The sequence below is a fragment of the Phocoena sinus genome, chromosome X (genome assembly GCF_008692025.1).
Source record: "Phocoena sinus isolate mPhoSin1 chromosome X, mPhoSin1.pri, whole genome shotgun sequence".
NCBI lineage: Eukaryota > Metazoa > Chordata > Mammalia > Artiodactyla > Phocoenidae > Phocoena > Phocoena sinus.
In genome coordinates, this window is record NC_045784.1 from 28,162,417 (window position 1) to 28,189,491 (window position 27,075).

Below are 27,075 nucleotides of genomic sequence, written 5' to 3' on the forward strand. Positions count from 1 at the left end.
ATGTAACTCCTTTCGAGTGAAATCTTAAGAAGACCTACCATGTGACGCATAACAAGGAGGAGGGCAGTGGACTGGTTGAAATTGGAGATGGGAGGCCAAGAGAGGTATGGGGACATATCGGAGGGGCATCTGTGACTTTGAGGGCAGAAAGGGGGGGTCTCTAGAAGATGATGATGAACCCTAGGTTTCTGGTTTGTGTGCTTGGTTGGATGAAGTCCAAGGCAATGTTCAATTATTTCATGCCAAAGTAAACAGTGGGGTCCACTTGTTCACCGCAGCAACCGAACAAAGGAAAGACTATGCAATATTTTTGGAAAGTCAGTTCTGAACACACACACACAAGAGTCTATCAAGAAGGTTGTGGTATTCTTTAAGAGGAGATTAAATGAAGCACTGTTTAAAGCGATTTCTTTAATTGATTTCCAACTGTAGCAGGGCATTAGACCTACAGTGCCCTGTGGTCTTCTCTCAGACCTACTTTTTATAATCCTGCCACTGTACCGGTTGTTTGACCTTGGGCTGACAGATACAGAACTGGGAGAATAAATAAAGCTAAACAGTAACACTGTGGGAGAATCAGGTTTATCATCTCAATGCTTTTCTTTTTTCATTCCCATGGGAGAAAGAGAGACAAGAGCAAAGAAAAGAGAAGAAATTATTATATATTTCTTTTTACTGAAATCGCTTCAATATCTACAAGGTTAGTATGAAGCATCAAGGGTGCTGCTATTAAGACCTAAGTCCACCCACATAGCTTTAATATAAGATTTGGATGTCACGTAAGAGAAGAAAAAAGGGGGAAGCAGTACTATTGCTATTGAATTGCACTCGGAAAATATATTACAAAAGTATGAACACTATAGTAGAGTTGATTCTACAGTCTATGGAGTCCATCGCATCACCTGTACGTTTGACATAAAGATTTAAAGACAGGTATGAAGTCTAGGGAGATACAGGGCCATGCTGTGCCTACTTAGCAGTTGATTGTCTTTGGGATAACAACTCTCTGTAAGCTTTACTTTCCTCCTATGGTAAAAAAGGAATTAATGTGGAACCTATCTTATAAGGCTGTTGTAAGATTAAATGGAACAATCCACAAGGAATATTTACCAAAATGCCTGGTACAGAGCAAGGCATTAATGCACGTTGGCTCTAAGATAAATATTAGGTGTGTTTGGGTCAATGCAAAAGCCAGGGGGAATAATCGAAATGAAAGCAGGCATTATTTTTGAACAAAGCTCTGATATACCTAGGTGTTACTGGAATAGAACCAGACTGTGAGATCTTAGAGACCCTCTAACAGAGTTAAACATGAAGTGACAATGTTGTTTTCCCTGATTTACATCAGACTTTTGTTGTAAAGCATATTTTCCTCAATATGCTCAATATGAAGCATTTATTCACCCAGATAATAGATAAAAATCCATGCATTCAACTCTTCCTTGGAGTCAGAGATCAAGATGGAAATCCCCAGAATCACAGAGATTTGTGTCTGTAAACTTGCTTATTATATTCACATTCCAAGAGGTTAGAAAGGATAGCGTCAGCTTTTTAACCAGGACCTTTTCATTACTTCTCCCTGTTGGGATTGCAGCACATGCTGTGAATGACCTCCAGAGATCCTCAAGCTGCATGCAGAGAGCAAATTGAATCTGAAAGCTTTATTAGACAAGTTTGTCCTTCAGCTGCCGGGAGTGGATGTCAGCCGTACAGGAAAACATAAAATCTCTTGTGAAACTGGGTCCTTTCTTGAAAATCTCAAATCAAAGTGCACGATTCAGTCCTGAGTTGTGTCCTTATTTGTTAAACATGGAGCGCAGGTTCAAAAGAAAGAGGCACATTTTACCTTAAACAAATAAGAATCATTAAGAAAAATAATAGGGCTCCTATTTCGGGTTTGCTGGACTAAGTAAAAATGCTTATCACCAAATCATAGGGTTAAAAAATATATTAATATAGCATGGGAAACTATACTCAGTATTTTGTAATAACCTATAAGGGAAAAGAATCTGAGAATATATATATTCAGATATATATATATATATATATATATATATATATATATATATCAGGTGCTGTACACCTGAAAATAACATGATATTGTAAATCAACTATACTTCAATAAAAAATACTAATAATCAAGGAAACAGCATTCTTATTCATTTCAACATGAGAAGGAAAACTACCTCATCCACTTAGAATCCACAGTAAACACAGGAAGTTTATTTATATCTTTTATCCATAAATTTCTTCAAGAAGAAAGAATAGTCCTGGGAAACTGAAGTGACATGGGAGATTATTTTATTTATTTATTTTAAAAATAAATTTATTTATTTTTGGTTGCATTGGGTCTTTGTTGCTGCGCAGGCTTTCTCTAGTTGCGGCGAGTGGAGGCTACTGATTATTTTATTTTAATGGTGCCTACCACTTTTCTAGTGTCATGCTATTTAGCTTCTGCTTTTTAATGTGGGACATTTTTTTTGAAGTTGTGATAATTATCTCAGAAGCAAGAACTGAAGGTATTATAATTCTGACTTTTTCCTATGGTAGGTTATAATTCAATTTAGGCACTGGTATGGTTAGTGCTGTCAGCAATCTTGCATAAATATTAGAATAGCTACGTTGAATGTCTGTTTAATGAACTCATCATAGGCTGGCAAGTACTTTGGAAAATGAGATGAAAACATATTTTCTTTAAAATGTTGAAGATGAAAGAAGAAATAAATATAAATTTTAAGAGGAACACAGCATGTTAGACTATAGAGGTTCTCAAATCATATGTCAAGACACAGTCAAGAATGAGAGTTAAGGAATGAGATGGGGGTGAGATTTAGGCTGCAAGATTTGCATCAAAGCCACAGCACATCCCTGTTTGATCAAAACAGCAGTCTTAAAAAAAAATTGGATTTACCACTGAGAATGTGTGGACAGGTGTACCCGTCAGCTATGTCTAAGCAGAAAAATAAAAGTTGAGATATATAAGAATATTGACGAGCACTGAGATCAAACTCAGGAGATGTGGGCTTGAGTCCAGCTTCTTCTACTAAACAGCTGGACAACCATATAACCACTTAATCTCTCTCATATTATAATTACATGGGAGGTCGACTTTATCTGATCCAACTCTAAAATAAATGTACTGTTTATCTGGTCAAAATATATGAGGTTTAACATCTACCACAAGCTAGTCATTGAATAAAAGCTGCATACCCAAAAGGGCATACTTTGATAAATAAGATATAAAATAGGATCCTTTCGGAACTTACAGTCTATTAGCAAATGAAAGTTAAATAATTACACAAATCATTAATCAAAATAACGGTAAGGATATGAAAAAGAAAAGGTATACTTTGAGATTGTATAATAGGCGCTCAAGGAAGGAGCCTGTGCAGCTGAGATCTAAAGGATGAATGAGAGGAGAGATGATCCAGGTGAGAGCGGTAGATGTGGAAACCCTGAGCCCAGGAAGAAACAGACACACTAAAGGAACTGAAGAAAGCCAGAAGGGCTGGACTTTGAAGAAAAAGGTGGACAGTGGAACAAGAAGGGCAGGTAGGGGTACCATTGTGTAAGACCTTGTGGGCCATGTTAATGAGTTGGAGATTTATTCTAGAAGCAATGGGGCACCACTACAGGATTATGATAGAATGAGGTTTACATCTTGCATGATTATTCTTTATGGAGTATGTGTATATGGGGAATGGATTAGAGGGAGGTGAATGAAATCAGTTAGGAGGCAAACATCCAGGTAAAATATGATGGTGGCAGAAGAGATGGAGATGGATATAATCAAATAACTTGAAAGATAATTAAGTAATAAAATCACTGGGATTCGGTGGTTGATTATATGAGGAAAGTGAGGTAGAAGGAGGTCTCCATCCAGGATCACTTACCGGTACCGCTTGCGTGGATGGTGTTGCTATTTCCTGAGATAGGAGAAGAGGGAAGAGGAAATTCACTAGCTCAGTTTTGCATGTGGTGCATCTGAAGAGTCTGGGGGACATCCAAGTGCATATATTGAGTGAGTTCTTGGATGTATGGGTTCTCTTGAATTCATGCTGATTAGCATATTCCATCCCCCTATCACTTTATGCAAGTTTGCTAAATGTAAGGGTGATCCTCAGGCTTCTTCTTGCTAGACTTATAGGCAGCATTTGACACAGTTTATCGGTTCCTTCCTCCTAATTAATTTCCTTCACTTGGCTTCTAGGTTTCTCTGTCCTGGTTTTCCTCCTACTTCAGAACTTATTACTATAATCCCTACTTCTTACCACTGAAGTCCTCCAGGGATCAATCTTTGTATATCTTCTCTTTTCTATCTATAGTTACTGTTTGGCTTTAATTAGCACGATCTCATGGCTCAGCTCTATGCTAACAATTGCATATTTACATCTCCAGATTGGATCTCTCTCCTAACCTCCAGGTCATACGTCCCTCTACTTACACTACACCTCCATTTGGTTAACTAGTAGGCATATGTAACTTAGTTTGTACAAATCAGAGATTTTTATGTTGCCTCCCACCATCCTGTACTTCCTACCACTTTCCCCAATTCCGTAAATGACAACATCAGCCTTACAATTTGCTCAGGTGAAAGACCTCCTCACATTTTCTCATTCCCCATATCAAATCTGCCAACACATCCTGCTGGCTCTAGCTTTAAGACACACCCTGAATCTGTCCACCTCTCATCACTTCCACTGCCCCTACTCTAGATGAAACTATCCTCATTTCTCATCTAAATTATTGCATTAATCCCCTACCTGGTCTTCTCTTGCTTCCACCTTCCTCTTCTCCCTACAGTTTATTCTTAACACATCCAGAAAGTTTTTGCCAAAACATATGTCAGACCATCTCACTGCTGGGCTCGAAAGCCTCTCTTATGTCTTCATCTTACACAAAGTCAAAGTCATCCCCATGGCCTCTAAAGCTCTCCCTGACGTAATCTCATCTCTTAACTGTTCTCCCCTTCACTCACTGTGCTCCAGCCCCACTGGAAATTCTTCCAATTCTAGTCATCCTCCCATGTCATGGCCTTTGTTAGAATGCCGTTCCTGGAATGCTGCAGCCTAGAAGGTTCACCCCCTAGATATCCACTTAGCTCACATTCTGAGCACATTCTGGTCTTCACAGAAATTTCACCTTTTTAATGAAGTCTCTGTAAGTTCCACCCTTATACTTCACACTCGTACTCCCTACACTCTTCCCTGTTTTATTTCCCTTTGCAGTATTACCTCATAACGTGCAAATATATCGTATGTATTTATTTTCTTTATTGTCTATTCCCACAAAAACATTAGCTCTATGAGGACAGGAATATTTATCTGGTTTTTTTCCACTGCTATAATTTTTGAATTAGTATATAGATCTAGAACTCAAAAGAGAGGTGCAGATCTAAAGTAACACTGTGGGAGACTTCAGTATATGGTTGGTACTTAAAACCACGCAAGTAGATGAGATTACCCAAGAGATTAAAGAATGTGAAAAAAAAAAGCATGCCTACCTTACTTTAAACATTTGAAATCCAAAGAGAGAAGGTTGAGCCAGCCAGGGAGATGAGAAAGAGCGGCCAGGGAGGTGAGAGGAAAAAGAGGGTGGTGTTATGTATGTGAAAGGAGAGAAGAAATGTTCCAAACTAGGAAGGGCCAACTGCATTAAATGCTGCTAAGAGATTAAGAAAGATGAGGATTGAAATGGTATTTTAACATAGAGGTCATTTCTGGCCTTAGGACACTTTCAGTGGACTGATGGAGGGACACAGCTGAAACCGAGTCCCCCTGAAACCGAGTTCCTCTACCGCGTTTACGATTAACTTTTCTATCCAAAACTGTATTCCCTTTCTTGTCCCACCCCTGTTCCCCTCAGGATTGAGGAGCAGCAAAGAAAAGGGGGGACTGAAACCAAGCAGGACCCGGAGAGGCCTTCCCAGGTACAAAAGCCTCTCTGTGTCCTCCGTTGCCTGTTTGCGGAAAAAAGGCTTTAGTCTCCTAGGCCTTCCCAAGTTGCAAAGAGTAGACGCAAGCAGTTGATGATTAAAAAAACCAATAGAGTCACAGGACTCCTAGTTCCTCCTGAAGGAACATACGTAACAATGTGATGCATACCTTTGAGTTGTTCTGCAGAAACTAAGACCCCCACTGGTGGAGCATGGTGACTACACAGTGACTCCATGCTGCCCACAAGCACGTAGACCCTGGACTGGTTGGAACTAGAAAGTTGATGACTGAGATTCTCAAAATATCACCTTGTTACCTCACCACCAACCAATCAGAAGAAGGTCCATGAGTTGATGAGGCATATGACACTATTCCTCTAACAGTGTGTTTAAAAACCCTTGCCTAAAAGCCATCAGGGAGTTTGGGTCTTTTGAGCATTGCTTGGCACCCTGCAATAAACACTGTACTTTCCTTCACGACAACCCAGTGTCAGTAGGCTGGCTTTGGGGCATGTTGGCCGAGTGGACCCGAGTTCGGTTGGTAACACAGCCAGGCTGCAGTGGGGGGAAAAACAGAGGGAGGAATGTGGATGACTCTTTCTAAAGGAGTGGCCATGAATGAGAGGAGAGAGATTTGGCAGTACCTGGAGGAGTATGTATGGTTGAAGTAGAATAGTCAGTCCTAGGATGAGGAAAACATGAGTATGTATAAATGCTGATGATAAAATCATGTGAGTCAATTTAAAGATACTTTGTATCACAAAGAAAACCTTTTTTGGATGTTCCAATACAGAAGGACATGACTGGCTAAGCTAAAATGCGGCCAAAAAAAAAAAAAATACCAGGTCCTGAAATAGTCGTCCAATTTAGTACAAGCCAGTAGAACATTACTGCAGGCAGAACGATAGTATCGTATAAAGGTAGGAAAAGGGTATGCAGACTTTGTGAGGTGACTGAGTCATGAGTAGAATGGTAATTATGGAACTGGGTCCAATTCTGAAGCCCACAACAAAGAAAAGTATGGAAAACACACCTGGGAGGTTAGAAGCGGGGACACAGAGATGTTTAAACACTGGAGAAACTGAGATGTTTTAAACATTTGAGACAGCTTTTTTATTCATAGGCCATGGGCACTCACCTGATCTGTGCCAGAAAAGGAAAGTTGGAAGGGAGATGTCTAAAGAATCTCTAAATGTACAAAGAAGAATGTCTAAATGTACTTTTCCTACTCAAAAAGTAATTTAGACAGTAACTGGAACTTGGGTTAGGCAGTTGAAAGATGGTTTTAAGTATATCAGCAGTGGTGGAACGCCACCTACTCTTGGTTTTTAAAAGGAGTATGCAGTTAACCTTAAGATTGCTTCTGAGAGAGAGAAAGAGCTTTTCGTGAAGATAGTGGAGAAGAATGAATGACCTCTCAAAGGCCTTTCAGATCACAATCTTAGAATCTACAATTTAAGTGCAAACTGCTACAATTTCCTTTTGGAATCTTCTTTCTTTGAGGGTTAAGTTATATTCAATTTCAAAATGATTAAGTGAAATTTTGGAAAATATTAGGAATATATGGAGAAGCCTTACTTTTGTGGGCTGTGGGGTACCTATTCTCATGAATATGTTTAAACAGTTCTAATTTCTCCTTGATAAGAGCTTGAGAAGAAATTCAACATTATGGTATATTCTATAGTGATTTCCAGCAAAGGTCCTTTTTTAGAAGGAGTTAAATAAGAAGGCTAAGGTAATTTTACTGTAATAAACCCTTTATTTCTGTTAAAATGCTGGGTATGGGTAATTGAAAGATCTCCAATGATCAGAATACTTTATTCAACCACTGATGTTATTCTCCTCCTACACACACACACACATACACACACACACACACACACACACACACACACTGAAACTTCCAGGAATGCTTCCAACAAGCATTAGAAATGATGGACTGGAACTTCTCTTCCTTTGCCAGTTCAGACCCCAAAGCTCAGCCCTAAACGGAGATGGTAACCAAGTAATAAAACTGCCAAAAGGTTAAGAGAGGAAGAACAAAGGGAACTTCATCATCACAAAATGGATATTAACATCTAAATACTCTAGTTTTCACAGTCTATCACTTTCTTGGATATTAACAATGACACCACTGTTATATCCTCCCTGTGAACCAGGGAACATTGTTGAAGAACCTGGCCCAAGACCAAAGACTCCCATGGCCTACATCCAAAGACTTCCTTCTGATCAATGTGACCAATACTGGGGCCTCCCCAGCCAGGGTTTACTGCTGTCACTTTCCTTTGCATAGTGTACCATATCTCATTATATTTCAAGCACCCTCACCTCACTGATGTATACAAATATGAGTTAGTTAATTAATTAATTAGTTAGTTTATTGCTGCCAAGAGCTGGAGGCTCTCTGTAGTTCCTCAGGGCTTTGAACTCTCTTGGGGAGGGTCAAACCTTCATTTCTTATCCTGTTGTCATAATTGATTAGGGGACCTCACTTTCTGATATAAAATCTTACGCCTAGTGTCTTAGACTTTCAGGAAGTTTTTAAGGTTTAGAGGTTTTAATTATAAAACCAATGATGGTATAGCCTTGGTCTAGGTGTTTTCAGTAAAGTAGTCAGCTGTTAACGAGACGGAGAAAGACTTGGCTGAAACTGATGTGCCTTATCCTAAGGGTTCAGCGGAAGCAGAATTAACAGTTGGAAACCTAGCTAAAACAGGAAGGGGTAGGGGGGGGCCCTCCTCCTTGTGTTTCTGAGAAGGATGGGGACCCAAAGGAGGAGTAAGAATTTGAGAACTAATTGACAGCTTCCTTCCTTCTTCTCTCATGACCATTACAGATAAACGAAGGCCGTTTTCACAATAAATGAATTGTTTTCTCACAATTTAAATCAAACAAATAAATAGTATGCCAAGATTATATTTAAGCTCCAATTAACCTCATGTTTTTCTCAAACTGCCTAGATATTTAAAGTATTACTGAAATAGCCTTGGGATGCTTTATTAAACTCTAGAGAGGCAAGTGAAGTTTGACTAATAAATGTATAAATAATTTTATATGTGTTTGGTACTTAAGTATAGCCTTCAAAAATTCAGATGGAGATAAATAAATCACTGCTTGAGATATAGTGTTCCGATTAACAGCATATGCTTTGGCATCACAGAGATGAAACTTTGAATACCCACTCTGCCACTTACTAGCTTTGTAACTTTGGACAAATTTTTACTCTTTTCTGTCCCTTGGTCTTCTCATCTACAAAATGGGAATCAGAACAAAACTCATTTAAAAGGTAAAACCATGGCAGTAAATTCTGAGACCTTTTGTATTAATTTAGGTTCACCCAGAAGTAGGCTCTAAGACAAGGATTTAATTACAAGTAGTTTAATTGGTAGATGATACCAGAAAGCTGTGGTGGAAGAGTAAGGAGATGAATAGGAATGGGAAGGAAGTCCCTACAGGGTATGCCAATAAACAGGTTATCACTGTGGTCAACTGTGGTTCAACCCCCTGGAGACGTCTGGTGTGAACCACGCCCTGGAGTTGTCCTACTCAAGGAATAAAGAGGGCACAGTATTTATGCATCAACTTCTATCCATCAGTGGGTGAGTACTGTTCTAGGGATGCCTCCTTCCCAGCACTTCCAACGTGCTCTGCAAGTGAGTGAGCTGCTCCTATGGCGAGAGAAAGTGCCTGGGCAGAGTCCCAGGTGCTTGCATTTAGAAGCCTCAGGGTTTACAAGAAGGACTAGTGCTGAGGGGATATGGGTAGGCCACTAAGGGCCAAATTTCTTCCCACCTGCCCCCTTCTGGTTTCTGTAAATAAAGTGGTATTGGAACCCAGCCGTGCCTGTTTATTTACATATTGTCTATGGTTTGGCTGCTTTTAGTATACACTGACAAAGTTGATCCCATGACCCACAAAGCTGAAAATATTTACTATCTGGCTCTTTACAAAAAGAGTGTGTTGACCCCTTATCTAGTTGGTAGCACAGCTGAGATTAGAATTTAGGCTTCTTGACCTCCAGTGCAGCATTTTCCTAATTACACTTGAGACTTGCTCTCTTCAAAATTAATTACAGGAAGAGATGGTTTTACCAGTGTTTAATCAATTAGAAACCTCTATTAACTGGCACTTCTATGTGTCTATTTATACAATGGTCATTCATTTCACAGTTATTACCCTGGGAAATTTGAAGCACTCCAATACCCTGATTTGGAGTCTTCACATGAAGCATGTTCTATATGCAATTTCTTTCGGAAATGCTAAATCGGGTATTGTGGTATGTGAATGTTCCCAGACCCAGCAGCTTGTGGATAAGAAAGGATTCACATTGACATTTACAACCAGATTTGTTGGCTCTTTGCCTCCATCTGCCAAGCAGGCCTTTCAGTTTGATTCAAAGTCCTGCCTACCTAAACCTTTATCAGAGTCTCCAGGGGAGCTTCGTATAAGCGTGGCTATTCTCCCCACAGGTCTCTAAGCTGCTCTGCTAGGCAAATACTGCCTAGGCGTGCTGTACATCTACTTGAACTCCCAAGCTACAAAGTCCCGGGGCGGGTGGTCCTGAAATAACGTGGAGGTCCCTTTGGCATCCACAGCACTGGCTCTCACTCAGGTTCCGCACTAGGTTGCTCGCAGGAAGCAGGGATGAACTCCCTCCCCACTCACCATAGGCCTATGGCAGTAGTTCTTAAAGTGCAGTCCCAGGACCAGCAGCATCAGCACCATATGGGGACCTTTTATAGATGCAAATTCTCAAGCGTCACCCCAGATCTACTGAATCAGGAACTTTGGAAATGAAGCCCCACCATCTGTGCTTTAATAAGAAATGGGTGATTTTGATGATGGTAAAGTCTGAGAGTCACTGACATAGGACACTGCATATAGACCGACACTTTGATCTCTGCTTTCCCCCTTTTTCTTCAATGTAGTGGTTTGGGTGTTAAGATGGCCACAAGAAAGCCTCCCATCCCTGTGTGCCCATCCCTTTGTGGTGACATTGCAGCTCCTCCCTTCAAAAGGGGAGATCTATTTCTCTGCCCCTTGAATGTGGGCTGGATTGAAAACTTGTCTCGACCAATGGAATGTAGCAGAAGTGATGTATGAATTACAGAGTCTAGGCGTCAAGACATCTTGTAGCTTTCACCCTCATCCTCTTGAAACAATGCCCTGAGAATGCCATATAATGAAGCCCAGTCCAGCCTATTGGAGGATGACAGGCCTTGTGAAGTACCAAGGCTCTCCAGCCAACAGCCAGCTGTCAGATATTTGAGTGAATCCATCTAGCTCCTGTTGAGTTGCCAGATAACTGCATGTACATGAATGACCCCTAGTAAGACCTTCAGAATACCTATTAAGTTGCTCACAGCCCAACTGCAGACCCACAAAATCATGAGCAAGTAATAACACTTGTTTTAAGACATTACATTTGGGGTGTTTTTATGCAGAGATAGGAAACTGATACACTTAGGTATCTAAGCAACAACTGCAAAAAGTTTCTTTCCAGCATGCCTATTTGTCCTGCTAATTGAAATAATTTATACAACTCAGGCAGAACCACCTCATTACATGACATAATGTAAGTAAGCAGTCATAAAGGAGCTTGGTTTAGTATTTTTAAAAAGGCCCCTTGGGCCTCAGTTTCCGCACATACAGAAGAAATATATTCAACTAGATACTTTCAATGATTATTCTAGGTTCAGAGTTCTATGGTTCTAAGAAATTCAAATAGAATAAACTGATTTTTTCTACTCCTTAAGTGAAAAAGACAGAGAAACATATTTCACTTTTACTCCCCATACATCTAAGACTGAGTTAAATAACATTAACTGTTGGCTAGCTGCCTTCATATCTAGAATTTCCATTAGGTTCTTGGACAGAGAGATAGTGCAAGGCACAGCAAAACAAAACAAAACACGGGCTTTGGAGCCTGACACACTTGGATTATAATCCTGGCTCTTTTTCCTCCCAGCTGTGTAGCCTTCATCTAACTATTTTCCCTCCAAGCCTTGAGATCCTTACCTTAAAAATACTGTGTATAACCATATACACTTGGCAATTATTTTGAGGATAAAGATGTATATGTAAAAGCAGCTCGCACAACAGTAGGAGTGCAATGGAAAAAAACTTACTACAATGAATGATAAGTTATACTGTATTACAATATAGTGTATGAAATAATAATCACATATCAGAGCTGTATTACAAATTATATTTTCCCTTTTTATATTGTATTTATTTCAGATTATATTCCTGACTTCCAGAAAGTTAAACATTCTTAAATCAGTTCTGATGTTTAAACCACCATGTTAAAGAAAAAAAGAATGTTTGATTTTATAAGCAGCTTTTGGCAGGAAAGAGTGCTTTGCAGGAAAGAGTTCTCTGCAGGAGGTGCCTTGTGTCTTGTCACTAACTTTAAACCAGGCACCGTCATGCTCTACTCACCTCTGGCCCTAGCACACCTTCCAAATCTTTTGATCACACACTACCTTGCCTAACCTGTTCGTTCTCTCCATAGATCAAAGAAGTAGAAATGAAGAATAAGTAATTAACGGATGACCAGATCTCTTCCCTAGCTTCCCTTTCAGCAATCTCATGAACAAACTGTGTGAACAAGATAACATCTAAAGAAAGATCACAAGAAGTCGACAAGCCTGCATGCAGTGGGGGATGGCAATCAATGATTCTGACCCCCATCCCAATTATTAACTGAGATTACTTCCCCTTTTCCCTTTAAAACTTTCATGGCCGAGCAGAATCTTCAGCGTTGCTTTTTGGGGACATGAGTCCACCTTCTCCCCAGATTACTGGCTTTCTGATTAAAAGCAACTTTCCTTTCCACCAACAACTGCCTTTCGGGTATTGATTTTCAAGTGGCGAGCAGCCAGACCTGAGTTTAGTAACATTTTGGTGCCCAGCTCTGGACCTGACTCACTTGTCTTTAACATTTGTGCGTTTAACATTTTTACTTTATGCCCAGCTCTTTGTCAGTTTGCTATAAAGAATGAAAGGCCTTGCTTTTGAGAAAGTTCCTCTTTCCCTCAGTTCTTCTCCAGCTCTGGCCCCAACTCCACCAGCTATCACCAGTGGCTTGGAACTGAGGGCATTCTCAGACTCTCCCTACTGGTGGCAATGTGGAGGAAGTGGGGGAAGGGAAGGAGTAGTAAGGCAGATGAGACTCTTAGTCGGGGGAGAAGGAAGTAGGGGAGGAGAGATGAAAGATGTAGTTTCCCTCTGCTTTGGCCATGTGTCCCCTCTCCCTCTGCTCTGGCCTCACTGGTCTCCTTGCTATTCCCGCATCTTGCTCCACACCAAGGCCTTTGCTCTGATTGTTCTCTCTCTGCCTGGAACGGTCTCCCCTTGATATATACATCCAGGCTTACTTCCTGACTTCCACCAACTTTCTCATGTTCTTAAGCATTCTCTTAATAGAAAAGCTTCACTGACCCAACTACAGACAATCATGTCTTCATTCCCACTCACTTTTCCTCTTACCCTGCTTTCTTGTTCTCCATAACTGTGCTTCTCAAACTTCAGTGTGCAAACGAACCACCTAGGGATCTTATTAAAATGCAGGTTCTGGTGCACTGGGTCTGAGGTGAGGCCTGAGATTCTGCATTTCTAACAAGTGTCCGTTTGATATCAATCTGTGGACTATACAACTCTGAACAATATCGAGATAGTATGTGTTTTCTTCTTTATTAGCTCATCATCTTTCTCTTCCAATCAGAGTACAGTTGACCCCTGATCAACACTGAGGTTAGCACCGCTGACTTACTGCAGTCGAAAATCCATGGGTAACTTACAGTCTGCTCTCTGTATCCATGTCCACATGCACAGATTCAACCAACTGTGGATCATGTAGTGCTGTAGGACTTACTATTGAACAAATTCTGCACATAAGTGGACCCACACAGTCCAAACCCATGTTGTTCAAGGGTCAACTATATGTGTTTCATGAAGGGAGGGACCTTAACTTATTCTATGCTGCATCCTCAGCACCTAGTATGATGTTCAATACATAGAAGTTACTCAATAAATATTTATTAAATGGATGAATTAAATATGTTTCTGGAAACTGAAACTGGAACTTTGAATCTATTCTGCATTAGAAATATTATTGTCACATCTAGGTACTTTACAGGTTAAACAGATTTCTGTGCCCTGCCACTGGAACCTTCCAACCACGTGATGGTAGCTTAAACAGGGGCATAAACCCATAATTATGTTCAGAGTTCAACAAACTTACAAACAAATCATCAGAACCCAATCTCGTTACAGAGTTAGAGAGTCTGAGGCTGAATATACAGGAGAAAGCTAGAGAACAAATACCAATAAATGATTATATAGGGACAAACTGTGCATATGTGCTGAGGGAACCAAAAATTACAGGTTGTAAAAAGAAATAAACCTGATATAATTAGTTGAATATAAACCCTGATATAGCAATTGTGGTGTCCCAGATTGACAAAAAAAAAAAGGAAGCAAAAAACCGTAACAGAAAAAAACAACCAAGGATTTTTTTTTAGTTCTGCTTAATTAATTATAGAATTGGTACAGCAGGGAAGTTTTCTGGCTCCTTGCCCATGAGATTCAAAGCCAGCCTTAACATTGCCATGAGATTTTATGCATACCTTCTACTACCAAATGAATAGAAAGTGAAATAAAATAGACTGAAAATATGCAATAAAAACAAAAGTTAAGACTACAGCTAAATGTAGAAACATTCCTCTCCCAAGTCTAATTGTGGTAGTCACGGTCCATTTTTCTTTTTCTTAAACTAAAAATGGAAGAGCTCTTAAGACTGCTTTTAAATGGGACAAGGGGGAAGTGTTAGGAGGACTGTGTGTGTTTCTGTGGTTTCAGGAATTTGTGTAGGCATATTTGAAGATTATCTAAAGGTTATAGGATTTGTTGAGACGGAATCCTCACATATTTAGTTTTGGAGGCTACTCTGGAGCTCTACCCTGATTCCTTCTTCAGGGACAACACACCCATCCCTGCTACTGGGAGTACTGGTTGTTGATGGTATTCCTTACTTGGAATTGCCTTTGGCCCCAGAAGAATCTTCTAAGATCTCCCTTTCCTCCCAGCGGGCAGCCCCTGGGCAACGACTGCCTAGTTCAGGAATACAAAGGCCAGGCTGTCTCCTGCAATTCTGGACAGCTCTGCAGAGCCAGCCCAGCTCTAAGGCTCCTGTGGAATTGGCTGAGGCCTCTGCTGCAGTCAAATCACCCTTCAGCCTCTTCTGCTGTCGCTGCCATGGACCTTTCTTCATTGTAGGTGCGTCCCTGGAGAACACACCCCAATATACTTTTGTCATTCCATACTTTGAATCAGTCTATTTCTAAGGAACCTACTCTAAGACATTTTGCAGAGTAAATAATACAAGTTTATTCCTATTTTCAGAATTGCAACACTTTTACCCAGGGATCATCTCACTGTTGTGCTTTTGAGCAAGTGTTTACAGCCACAGAGAATGTGATCCAGCATACTTACAAGCTCCAGTAGTGGTGAGTCCAGGGGTAGGGCCAGGCCACTTTGTCCTCAGCTCTTGAAGTAAATGGGTTACCACCTTCCACTCTGAGCTCAGATCTTCTAACTTCCTCTTTAATAGAAAAGCACACATTATTTATTTGATTAACATCTTGAAGTAACTTAATTCATGAAGTTATTAATTTATTTTGTGAATACATTACTGTATGTCTATAGTATTTTATTTCTAAAGTAAATTTTCTGGGTGGAATTCCTTTCAAAGGTATTTTAATTATTTTAGCCAACCACACTACAAATTTTTATCAATTGTTTGCTGCGTACAGGCTGTTGCTCCAGATGCAATTTCACTGAAAGGAAGTAGAGCGCAAACATTACTGAAAGCGACACAAATAAACAAAACAACAGTGTCATCTCAGCAACTGGCTTGACTCTTCTAAAATGTATCTAATGTGGCTGCACACAAGAATTTTCCAGAGAACATTAAAAATATCTTACTGCCCTCACTCACCCCAGATCAATCCTATTAGCAAGTCTTGGAGAGAGGGGCTGTGGTACACATGGGGATAAGCCTCTCAGAGTCTACTTTAAGGAAGGACTCTTGTCCCAAATGGTGAAGAAGATTTCAGTAGACATCCTTCAGTAGTCAGTCCCTTTAGGGACTGTCTCAGCTGAAGAGATCTGCCTTGCCCCAGGGCATTCCCTTTCCAGGGTAGCCCTCATTCAAGGACTGATCAAGGTGAGAGTATAAAAGCTCAGCCAATTTGGTTCAAAGCAGGACCATTTTGAGGGTCATTATAGCTGCAGAGCTCCCAGTAGAGTCAGCCAAGCCCGTTATATGGTCTGTGATGTGTTGGTATATGTTAACAATTGGCTCTCTGGGGGAAAAAACCTGATTTCAGTATTTTCTAATTTCTGTGGTGTAAATACTCCCACTATAGCCAATTTTACCAAGAGAATGTCAAGTAGCTCACAAAATGCCTGAAATTTTGCTAATAGACCCTCATGAGCAGATACAAGCTGCTTCCAGTGCACCACTGGGTAACCATAAGATTACTTATTGCCAGTAGAATGGGAGCAGAGGTAATATCTGTCAGTTCTAGGCCGACACTTTTAAAAAATGAGTGAGGTTTCTGCACCCATTCTTTCCTTTCCCATTAACTGGAAGCAGAGGACTCAGAGGTCGTAGGGCAAACTTTCTCAATGGATTGGGGGGAGAGTTTATCCTAATACCCTGGAGCAGTGGTTCGCATACTTTGGGACCGTCAGAATCACCTGGAGGTCTTGTTAAGCCACTGATTGCTGGCTTTCAGCCCCAGAGCTCTAGATTGAACAGGTCTTGAGTGGGGCCCAAGAATTTACACTTCTAACAATTGTACAGTTGATGCTGATGCTGATTGCCCAGGACCAAGGCCTAAGGTGTCCGTTATAGGTAATAAGTTACCTAAGCATCTACAATGGACTAGATATGTACCATCCTTGACAAAAATAAGAAAACAGGGGGCTTCTCTGGTGGCGCAGTGGTTGAGAATCTGCCTGCTAATGCAGGGGACACGGGTTCGAGCCCTGGTCTGGGAGGATCCCACATGCCGCGGAACAACTAGGCCCGTGAGCCACAACTACTGAGCCTGCGCGTCTGGAGCCCGTGCTCCGCAACAAGAGAGGCCGCGACACTGAGAGGCCCGCGCACCGCGATGAAGAGTGGCCCCCGCTTGCCACAACTAGAGAAAGCCCTCGCACAGAAACGAAGACCAACACAGCAAAAATAAATAAAGTAATTAATAGACTCCTACCCCCAACATCTTCTTTAAAAAAAAAAAATAGGTCCTTAAATCATTTTCTATAGGACTTAATTTTCTTGAGGAATCCCACTTAAGAAAAGCTGCCAAGGGAATAAATACTAAAAAGTCATCACTTCCTATTTTAACTATCATCTATGCTCTTAAGGTTATTTATTCTATTGTGTCTGAGATCATGTCAAATCAGGGCTTTTAATTTCTTCTCCCAGAGTGAATGCTGTTAAACATTTACTATCACATCAATGAATATAACTCTTTTCATTTATTAAAACATAAGCCTTGAATCCAAAAGCAAACAAAAAATGCCTCTGATCAGTAAGGAAAACCATCGCTGAAACTCATGACATGCAGAAGATATTTTTCCATTCTGACATCAAGCTAAACACTGAGAATTAAATATTATCAAAGGTTAGTGAATGAATATATATATCTATGCAAAAGAGCAAATAGATAATAGTGAAGAGACAATAAATGTAAAAGTAGACAACTAGAAAATGTCATGATCTTGGTCATTTATTGAAGGGATAAGAGTGCAGCAGGTGGTGAAGTCTCATCATACATCATTTAACCTATAGGAAGTCACCTATATATGCTGGGAGAGGGAGAGGGAGATTAGAGACTGATTTACATACTGCTGAGATCTGCCCACTCTTCCGCTCGATAAGCATATGGCCCCATAGTGAGTGGGTGAGGAGAGATGGGAATTTGCTGTTTCTACAGTTGGCTTAGGTTTCACTTTCTTCTCATGGTGTAAGCATCTCACTGCATTGAGTTAGATTCTAATATTTAAAGTATTTATCTTACAACCTGGCTTCTAAAAGAAAATTACTTCATCTGGGTCTCAACTGAAGCAACAGTGATCAGTACTGAACTTCATATTCCATGCACATGATGAAACTGAACAGGATCCGGCGGGGCTCCTGGACACAAGTCTTTCTGTGTCCCCCATTTCTTGTTTGTAAGAAATAGGCTTCATTCAGCCTTTGTGACCTCACTTGAGTTCCAAAGGGCAGGTTGGAACAGTTGCTAATCAGGGAAGGGAGGGGATGTGAAGACAAAGGAGGAGCAGTCAAAAAACAATAGTGCAGCCTTGGGACAGAATCCTGGTTCCACCTCAAAAGATACACATAACAGTATCTTTGAGCTCTTTGGCAGAACTAAAACCCCCAACAAATGGAAGATGCTAACTCCTTGATGAAGCATTCTTCATTCCAGAGAGAAGGTCACAGTTTGATAACCTCAAGAACTGCAGAAGCTCACCAGTAGACCCCCTGAGGCCAGATTAAAGGAATGCAGGCCCTGCACACACCCAGATCCTTATCAGCAACCCCACCCTTGAACCACTGCTATAAAACTCCTCACCAAATTCTCCCAGGTTGGGACACACAGTTTTGAAGGGCATGAGCCCGCTGTATCCCCCTTTGCCTGGCAAAGCAATAAAGCTAATCTTTTCTACTTCACCCCAAACTCTGTCTCCGAGATTCAATTAGGAGGCACCAGTGCATAGAGGCCAAGTTTTTGGCATCAATAACTGTACAATGAAATAGGACAATAATCGATGCTTATAATGATGACCCTGCAAATTAAGAAAACTTTAAATTACACTGTGTTTTAGAATCAGAAGTCCTGGATTCCAGTCCTAACTCATTACTACTGGTTGTGTGATCACTGGCAAATCAGGTAGGTCTCTCAAATTCATCATCCTTGAAACGTGGATATAACACTACCACCTAACCCATACTTACGTTGGAGAAACTAAATGAGATATTTTACATGAAAAGAACTCTGTGAACTCTAAAGTACTGTAAAATTGCTCGTTAGCTATTATGCACCGCTTAATGAAGCAGAACAGAAGACAGTCAATGAAGTTTTCATTAAAATAGTTAAAATGAAAATATTTCAACGCTTAGAAGATTTGGTTTAGGCTATCCTGAAAATAACATGTTTATATATTCAATTCCCTTTTATTAATACATAAAACTTAGAATGGTCTATTCATTTATTAGAATGTTATCTTGCCCATTGTTATTTCCAGATGGTTAAATGAGATATCCATATAATTTCAGATGTAGAGATTTTAAAAATTAAGCAGTAACCCCCAATGTACCACAAACATCTGAGTATACTGCAAAGTGTCAAAAATGCAAGAAGCTCAGAAGTGTATGTTTCCCAATCTTTCATAATTATTAGCAAACAACATCACATAAAATGGCTATAGATTTTGATTCAGCTGGTCACAAAAACACCCTTACAACTTCTTCAAGTACCTGGTGTAGAGTTGAAATTGATTATTTATATATCATGGAAGTTCTTTTTTGCTTGGTTTGGTTTTGCTTTTTGGTTCTCTGGCATGGGCCCAGATTTTTAATTCTCTCATCTTTTCTATTAGGCTGTAAAGTTCCTTTGGGGAGCAAAAAAGGTTTGGCTGCAGCAGCTAATGCAGCGTTCTTCACATAATAAACTTTAAGCTGTGCTCATAAAAATCTGTAAGAGGTAATTTGCTAATCATGTTAATAACCTTTAACCAAATTTAAGGGAATCAAATGTATGTCTAAATTCCAACATCTTTAAATATAAAATTAGAGGAATAATAGTTAGCAAGTCCTACTCTTGATTAGATTTCTAGAGTTTTCAAACTTTGAATAGCTAAGCAAATTGCAGATCCCAGGCTTTCTTCACAAGAGCTCAAAACTCAACAGTCATAGTAAACTTGTTTTACCAAAAAGGAGGAACTCTGAGGTCATTTTTTTTTTTTTAATTTTAACTATTGACCTTTACTTTTTTTTTGAAAATTAAATAATTTATTTATTTTTGCTGTTTCGGGTCTTCGTTTCTGTGCGACGGCTTTCTCTAGTTGTGGCAAGCGGGGGCCACTCTTCATCGCGGTGCGCGGGCCTACCTTGTTGCGGAGCACAGGCTCCAGATGCGCAGGCTCAGTAGTTGTGGCTCACGGGCCTAGTCGCTCCGCGGCATGTGGGATCTGCCCAGACCAGGGCTCGAACCCGTGTCCCCTGCATTAGCAGGCAGATTCGCAACCACTGGGCCACCAGGGAAGCCCCTGAGATCATTTTTTAAAAAGGCAAAACTAATTCCATTATAGCGGGCATTTGCACCCGAGCATTGTTTTCCGCTGTATATAATTTACTTGGAGTTAGTCATTAAATGTTAAGACTATTATATCAAAGAATGTGAAATTTCTTCTTTATGAAGAGCAGAAATTACAAGAAAAATTATTTCTGAATATAGGTTTCCTTTTTAAATTTAAAATGGAATATAATTCTAAACTACCTGAACTTGGGATTTCAAAATTTGAAAATCTTATATTTTTCTCTTGTGTCAAATGTTTGGCATGATATTAATATCTGCTACATAAATAAATGAATCCACCTGTGGCTTTATATACACAGACGTGCATGTGAATATTGTAAATGAAACATCTATGTCTCCATGTCTGTCTCTATAAATGCAATTAATACAACTGAGGACCAGGGGTGAAATTCAAAAGTCTAAAATGCTTGTCCAGTTCCAGCATGAACTACTGAGTAGGTCTAAATTGAGACTTTTCCCCAAAATAGTTCCTCACAAAAGAGTCAGTTCATACTAGCTTATAATGTCTTTTGGGTTTCGATTGTTTTATTTTGAACAACAAAGTTGCACAGTAGCCTGAAATAATCTCAAGAAATATGAATTTGGGATGCTTATATAAGTCATCAGCCAGAATTGGTTAATTAAAAAAAAAGGAAGTGAAGAAAATTGATAAACCAGTAGCAATTATTCCTAGGGTATAACCTCACACAAGTGGTAAAGGTCATTGTAAACAAGTCTTTTAAAGATAATTTTAAAAAGCAAAACAATAAGTTATTCTGATGGGGTGTAAATAATTCACATCTAAGAAAAATGAAAAGGTTATCTCTCCTAATATTTTGGGAATGGGCACCGAAGTTAGGGATAAATATTCCAGTGATAACACTGAAGAAGTGAAAAACGGTCCTTCTGGTAACTGGCAGCTAGCTAGGTGTGATGGTCCCAAGTGAACATTAAAAAAACAATCACAGAGGGCTTCCCTGGTGGCGCAGTGGTTGAGAGTCCGCCTGCCGATGCAGGGGATGCGGGTTCGTGCCCCGGTCCGGGAAGATCCCACATGCCGCGGAGCGGCTGGGCCCGTGAGCCATGGCCGCTGAGCCTGTGCGTCCGGAGCCTGTGCTCCGCAACGGGAAAAGCCACAACAGTGAGAGGCCCGCGTACCGCAAAAAAAAAAAAAAAAAACAGTCACAGAAAATAAACTAGACAGAGACAAGGCCACTCTGCCACCACAAAAATGACGAATATGAGGCACTGCTACTTCTTTAACAGTGACAGCTCTGCCCTGCTTTAATCCTTTAACCTTCTAGATAAAAATTGTTAGATACCTGATCACCACATTGACTCCATTTCTTGAAAGCATCTACTCCAAAATGGCTTCCTCCTCCCTAATTCCTCTTTAGAATCATTCAGCCAGCTCTTGCCAATGCCCTCTAACTGAGATGCCCCACAGTCTCTCTTGAGGGCCTTCTCCTTTGCTACAGTAAGCTAAATAATTCTAATGTTTTTATTATAGTTATCGTCCTAGCTGTCTTTGGACAGAGAGGTTTAACAGCACCATACGGGGATCCAAACACTGCCATACTGCAAATCACTTAGAAGGAAGACAGTAAGCTCTAGAGCCCTGGAATATACATCTATGAATGAACTCTTTCCATAAAATACAAATGTGGCAAAAGCAATGTTCCTAATTAGTGTGTTATTTTATAAAATGTGAGATTTCAAATATGGAAGTGCTAATCAATTAAGAAATTAAATATAATTAGGCATTTGACAATCTCATCCACATTCCTAAATGATTCTATCAGTTGCTCAAAAATTTATTATAAAGTTTGTCTTCTCAGAGGGAAAGTGGGGCTCTCCTTATATTCAAGCATAAGTGATTACCATTTATTCAACCTCTCATAGTCAAGACTTTTTACTCAGTTGTGAAGCTAATTTGCATTAAAAAATGAAATTCTCCTACTTATGTATTAATAAATTATAAAATTTCTCTAATACTGTTATGCTCTATGATTCTTCTCTGAACTGCTTCTATTATCATTGACACGGAAATTGTGTTTATCAAATAAGTCAGTCAAAATGGATCTGTTCATTTGGGGGGACAAACTCATATCTGTTATCTTGCTATTGATTCTGATGTTACCAAAAAAAAAGTTGCACCAGGTAAATGAGATCATATGCCGGATAGATGATTTATAAAATCCAAATATTGTTATAACCGTAATATCTAATTGGGCAACATCTGACCACCAACAAGATACCACTTGACCTGCTATACCATATACAAATTTTGAGATGCACATCTGTTGTGAGTGATATATTTTAAATTATCAGGCAAAAAAATAAATAAATAAACCCAAAGACGTTTTTGGAAATGTTAAGATGTTGATGTTGGCAGTAGAACAAACTCAGGAGGAAAAATAAAACAGCTTAATCTAGTTAATTAACAACAAAACAGCTGGGAAAATGAAACACCCCTGGTTTTGACTGACTATAATTGAAAATGACTAATGATGCTGTCATTTTGCAGCTTATATTGGGGGAAATGATGCCTGGAAGATTATAATTGGCCTCTTGACCATTTGTTTACAGTAATTATTTTTGTGTTAAAGGTTGGGGTGGAACCCTTTGGCCAAATATAGAAAGCTCCAAATACCTTATTTTTTTTCTTATATTTAAAAAAAAATCAAGAGCAGTAATAAAATATATTATTAGATTCATGTTAAGATTTTTTTTGGATAATCTAAAAAGTTAGCAAAGCAAACAGCTGGTGTGATCTTATCACTTTACCAAGTTACTAAGACATTTTAAATTCTGTTAATGTTCTCAGTTCTAATAATGGAAGGTGATATAAGTATTTCAAAATATATACACACATTTAAAAATTTTTAACATAAAGAGCAGTGTTCCAAATTAAGTTGAAGAATCAGTACAGATACAAGAAAATGTTATCTAAATGCTTAAGTTCAAAAGAGAGTTAACATTTTTTTAAATCGAATAACAAATGGCTTTTTTTTGTAGCTGTCGATATTGTTGCTACTGATGGAAGTTGTTTTTGTTGCTTTTTAACTGCTAAATTTGGTGCTATTGAGGAACCTACTCATTACTCTGTGGAAAATGGAACACATTAAAATGATTAACAGTATTATCATAAAATACTATTACCAAAAGTATAACTTAATCAAAATGTTAAACAATTTATTGAACTCATCCAACCAATGTTCAACAACTTCTGAAGTTAAGATGAAGGAACAAGGTACAAATCAAATGAAATAAAAGTATGTGCGTGTGTGTAGGGGGAGAGAGAGCGAGATAAGAGATAGAAAGCAAAACAAAGATGCTTATTTCTTCAATCATATTATTCTAAGATTTTTCCAGTAATTTTGCATTAGAGATCTAGTGCTATATTTATGTCATGAGTAGAACTGTTTCATAATATATGTTTGATCTTTATCAGGAAATCCTCAAAGAAAAAAAGGAAGACGTTTAGTTAGGGATGACAAAAAAAGAAACTAAAAATTTACCATCTTTGAAAATTAAATAAATCCTAGAGAAGTTGATAAAGTTAAGAAAAAGGGAAAAAAACTGAACAGGGATGAGCCCAGCTCCCAAACAGGACTCAGCTTGGGAGGTGAGCGTAGGAGGTAAGCAGACAGCTTGTCTGATGCGGAATGTGGAGGTGCCAATAGACAGTCAATTTTCTAAGAAACAGAATCATTTTCTGATGTGTCCTTAACTAGAATCTCTGCAAGTGGTGGACATACTACTTATCCATTTAGATACTGGATCTTATATACACACCATGAGGGATTTTCATTTTCTTTTTAAAGACTATCACCATCTTCTTTATAATTGTTACAGTTTCTAAATGTACCTCCTCCCCAAGACAAAAAACAAACTTCTATCATGAAAATGTACTGCAGGCTACTTGTACCCTTTTCCCTTCTATTACGGAGTGAGAAACCTCAAAGTTAAGGTGGAAAGGCATTAGGAAGGGCAAAATTTTGATATATGAAGTCAAAGTCTAAAACAGGCTTTGTTTATGTACTATCAGAGCAATGGCTCACCCTTTAGAAAAATCATCCCTAATCTTTAAAAAGAAGGTTTTGATCCATGCAGAGGTTTAAACAGTCCCCACAGCTTGCTACCTTGTATCGCTGGGTTCCAGGTTTTGAACGATGAGGTAGTTTTTTAGCCTCTAGAGTTTTAGGCTACCACAAGCCCCAGCTAATCTTCAAGTGTGTCCAAGGTCATGGCCCTTATCGAAAGCTGCACGTGAAGAATCTATTTCTCCACACTCCTGATCTCCCAAATCAATCTTGCCCTTTTGCCACTGTGAACCTGATACGGTGATTCCTCTCCAAACTTGAGGGGTAAATGGTAGAGGAGGAATGAGTTTTCACTTAAGCTGTGCTTCTCCCCCATGAACTGATTTGAGAGGACATGGGGAAGGAGGGAAAGAGAAAAGAAAGAAGAGGGCTGTCTCTACACAGTTGTTTCAAGGGATATGAAAGTGAAGGACGTTAACACCTCCTTGCTTTCGCTTTCACTTCAGAAAGGTAATTCCCCTCTTATGTCACTAATGCTACAATAGAAATTAGATCTCACAGTGGCCCAGGAGTTGAGGGTATGATAAATTAGCTTCAACTGCCTGGATTGTTTACATACAATGAAAACAAAAATTTTCTCGTTGACTTTCAATTAAGGCTTTCCCTCTGTTTTTTAATAAAGGCACTAAAGCAAAAGCCAATTGAAATGCATGTCTGTAATCTGTAACAATTATGCCAAATCCTGCATAAAGTCTTTGAGGATCAAACAAGAGTAGGCAGAACAGACCTACAAAATGGTCCATTGGTCTGTCTCATTGCTTGCTATGAAAGTCACTCTGTTAATCGAGAAAGCTGTCTGCTTGGGGACTGGCTTTCTCTAGAGCATCAAAAGAAACCCTGAAATCTGCTGCTTTCAAGACCTTTTCTAGCTCTCCAATCTAAATACTGTACACATTGCTACTTTATGAAAATTATCATACCAGGCCTGCACTGGATGCAAATTATTTTGGGGGGATGTTAGGAGTGGGGACGATGTATTCCTGTATAAATGTCTATCGATATCTACAGAGGAAATCTGTGCCTTTCACCACCTGGTGTTTGGACATTGCGTTTAGGCTGAAACTTTAAATTTACCTAAGAAAAAGCCCCTTGTAAACTGTAAGGAAAACAAACAAGCTTCTAGAAATGAAGCGACACAGTGTAAGTCATGGCAGTGTTATCTGCAAGGACAAACTACTTCTGTATAATGAGGTTATTGACCTGCACTGTTTTAGAGCAGTTTTAAACATGAGGGTGAGGCCCACTAAATCTCAGCCTGCAACAGTAGCTAGAGAAACCAGGACTGATGAATAAACAGCCACCATTACAGGCTCTTGGGAACCTTCATCATAATGGGAGCCATTATAATTTTGGTCAGGTACAGAAAATAAGGTGACCTACACCTAACGTCTATTTATCACTGGACCCTCATTAGCAAGTGGAAGCCATTGATTAGCTATTTTTTGAAAACTGAGCTGGTTTCCCATTTCTCTCTTCATGTAATAGCCCTGTGAATAAATGTGTCCTAGGCTTCAAAATGCACATGGGGAAAGGAAAGAAGTAGAAAGCTTTCTCCCTGGCCAGCTTTTTATTGAAGAGAGAAGCAATTACATGACATTCCACTAAAAATTCTTGACCCAATAAAGTACTGAAGCCCGAATGCTGATTTTCCTCTTTCATAAGAAAGAGCAACAGAGAAAAGAAAGGTCATGGACCATATTGTGATTCTTTACAGCTGTTGGAGACAGACAGTATGATGCAGTAGCTTGATTTGAATTAAGCCATACGATATGAAAAGCATCAAGGCTGGCAAGCGAAGCAACAGAACCTCAAAGAATTTAATCTACCTTGAAGGTGGGAGTACTCTTTGTATTGATGGCAGCGCATCAGGACAGAAATGAGTCCTTTAATGCAATGACTCGTTAATAGCCTTAAGATCACAATACATAAATAGGATATGTTGATCAAAAAGATAGCTCTGCCTCTCCTATTGCAGGATGGCCAATATTTCTTTACAAGTTATTTCATCGATAATAAATAGACCATGTCAATGGCAAATGTACAACGGGGAAGCATAACCCATTATGAGGTAATGGATATTGCTAGAGGTTGCTTCATTACCTTCACGGGCTGAGTGGCTGGTTTTTCCTTGTACAAATGCTGCCCTTTAGACAAAATCCCTTCCACATCCGGCTGTTTAGCTTGAACTGCTACTTCAGTTTCCTGGGGAAAAGAGCACATACAGTACAGATTAATTTCACAGTTAGCAATAAAATTACTAAATTTAAATATACCCTTGGAGACTCCACATGTATTGCAGATCAATTTCTGCACAGTACATAGGGGCACAAAGTAGTTTTCAGTGCAGAGAAAAGAAATGGAGGTCTTTGGGCTTCCCTGGTGGCGCAGTGGTTGAGAGTCCGCCTGCCGATGCAGGGGGCACGGGTTCGTGCCCCGGCCCAGGAGGATCCCACATGCCGCGGAGCGGCTGGTCCATGAGCCGTGGCCGCTGAGCCTGCGCGTCCGGAGCCTGTGCTCCACAACGGGAGAGGCCACAGCAGTGAGAGGCCCACGTACCGCAAAAAAAAAAAAAAAAAAAAAAAAAAAAAAAAAAAAAAAAAAAAAAGAAATGGAGGTCTTTGTGAAACACACCAAAGTTTAAAAAATTTACCCCGAATCT

General features: G+C 39.6%; 1 protein-coding gene across 1 annotated transcript in view; it reads right to left on the reverse strand.

Annotated features, from left to right (window-relative positions):
- DMD (dystrophin) overlaps positions 1-27,075 on the reverse strand; it is a 2,099,690-nt gene that overhangs the window by 703,275 nt on the left and 1,369,340 nt on the right. The window contains exons 49-50 of the mRNA XM_032618871.1: positions 26,517-26,618; positions 15,431-15,539 (exon numbers count right to left, since the gene is read on the reverse strand). Coding sequence (XP_032474762.1) covers positions 15,431-15,539; positions 26,517-26,618 — 211 coding nt within the window. The remainder of the gene's footprint in view (positions 1-15,430; positions 15,540-26,516; positions 26,619-27,075) is intronic.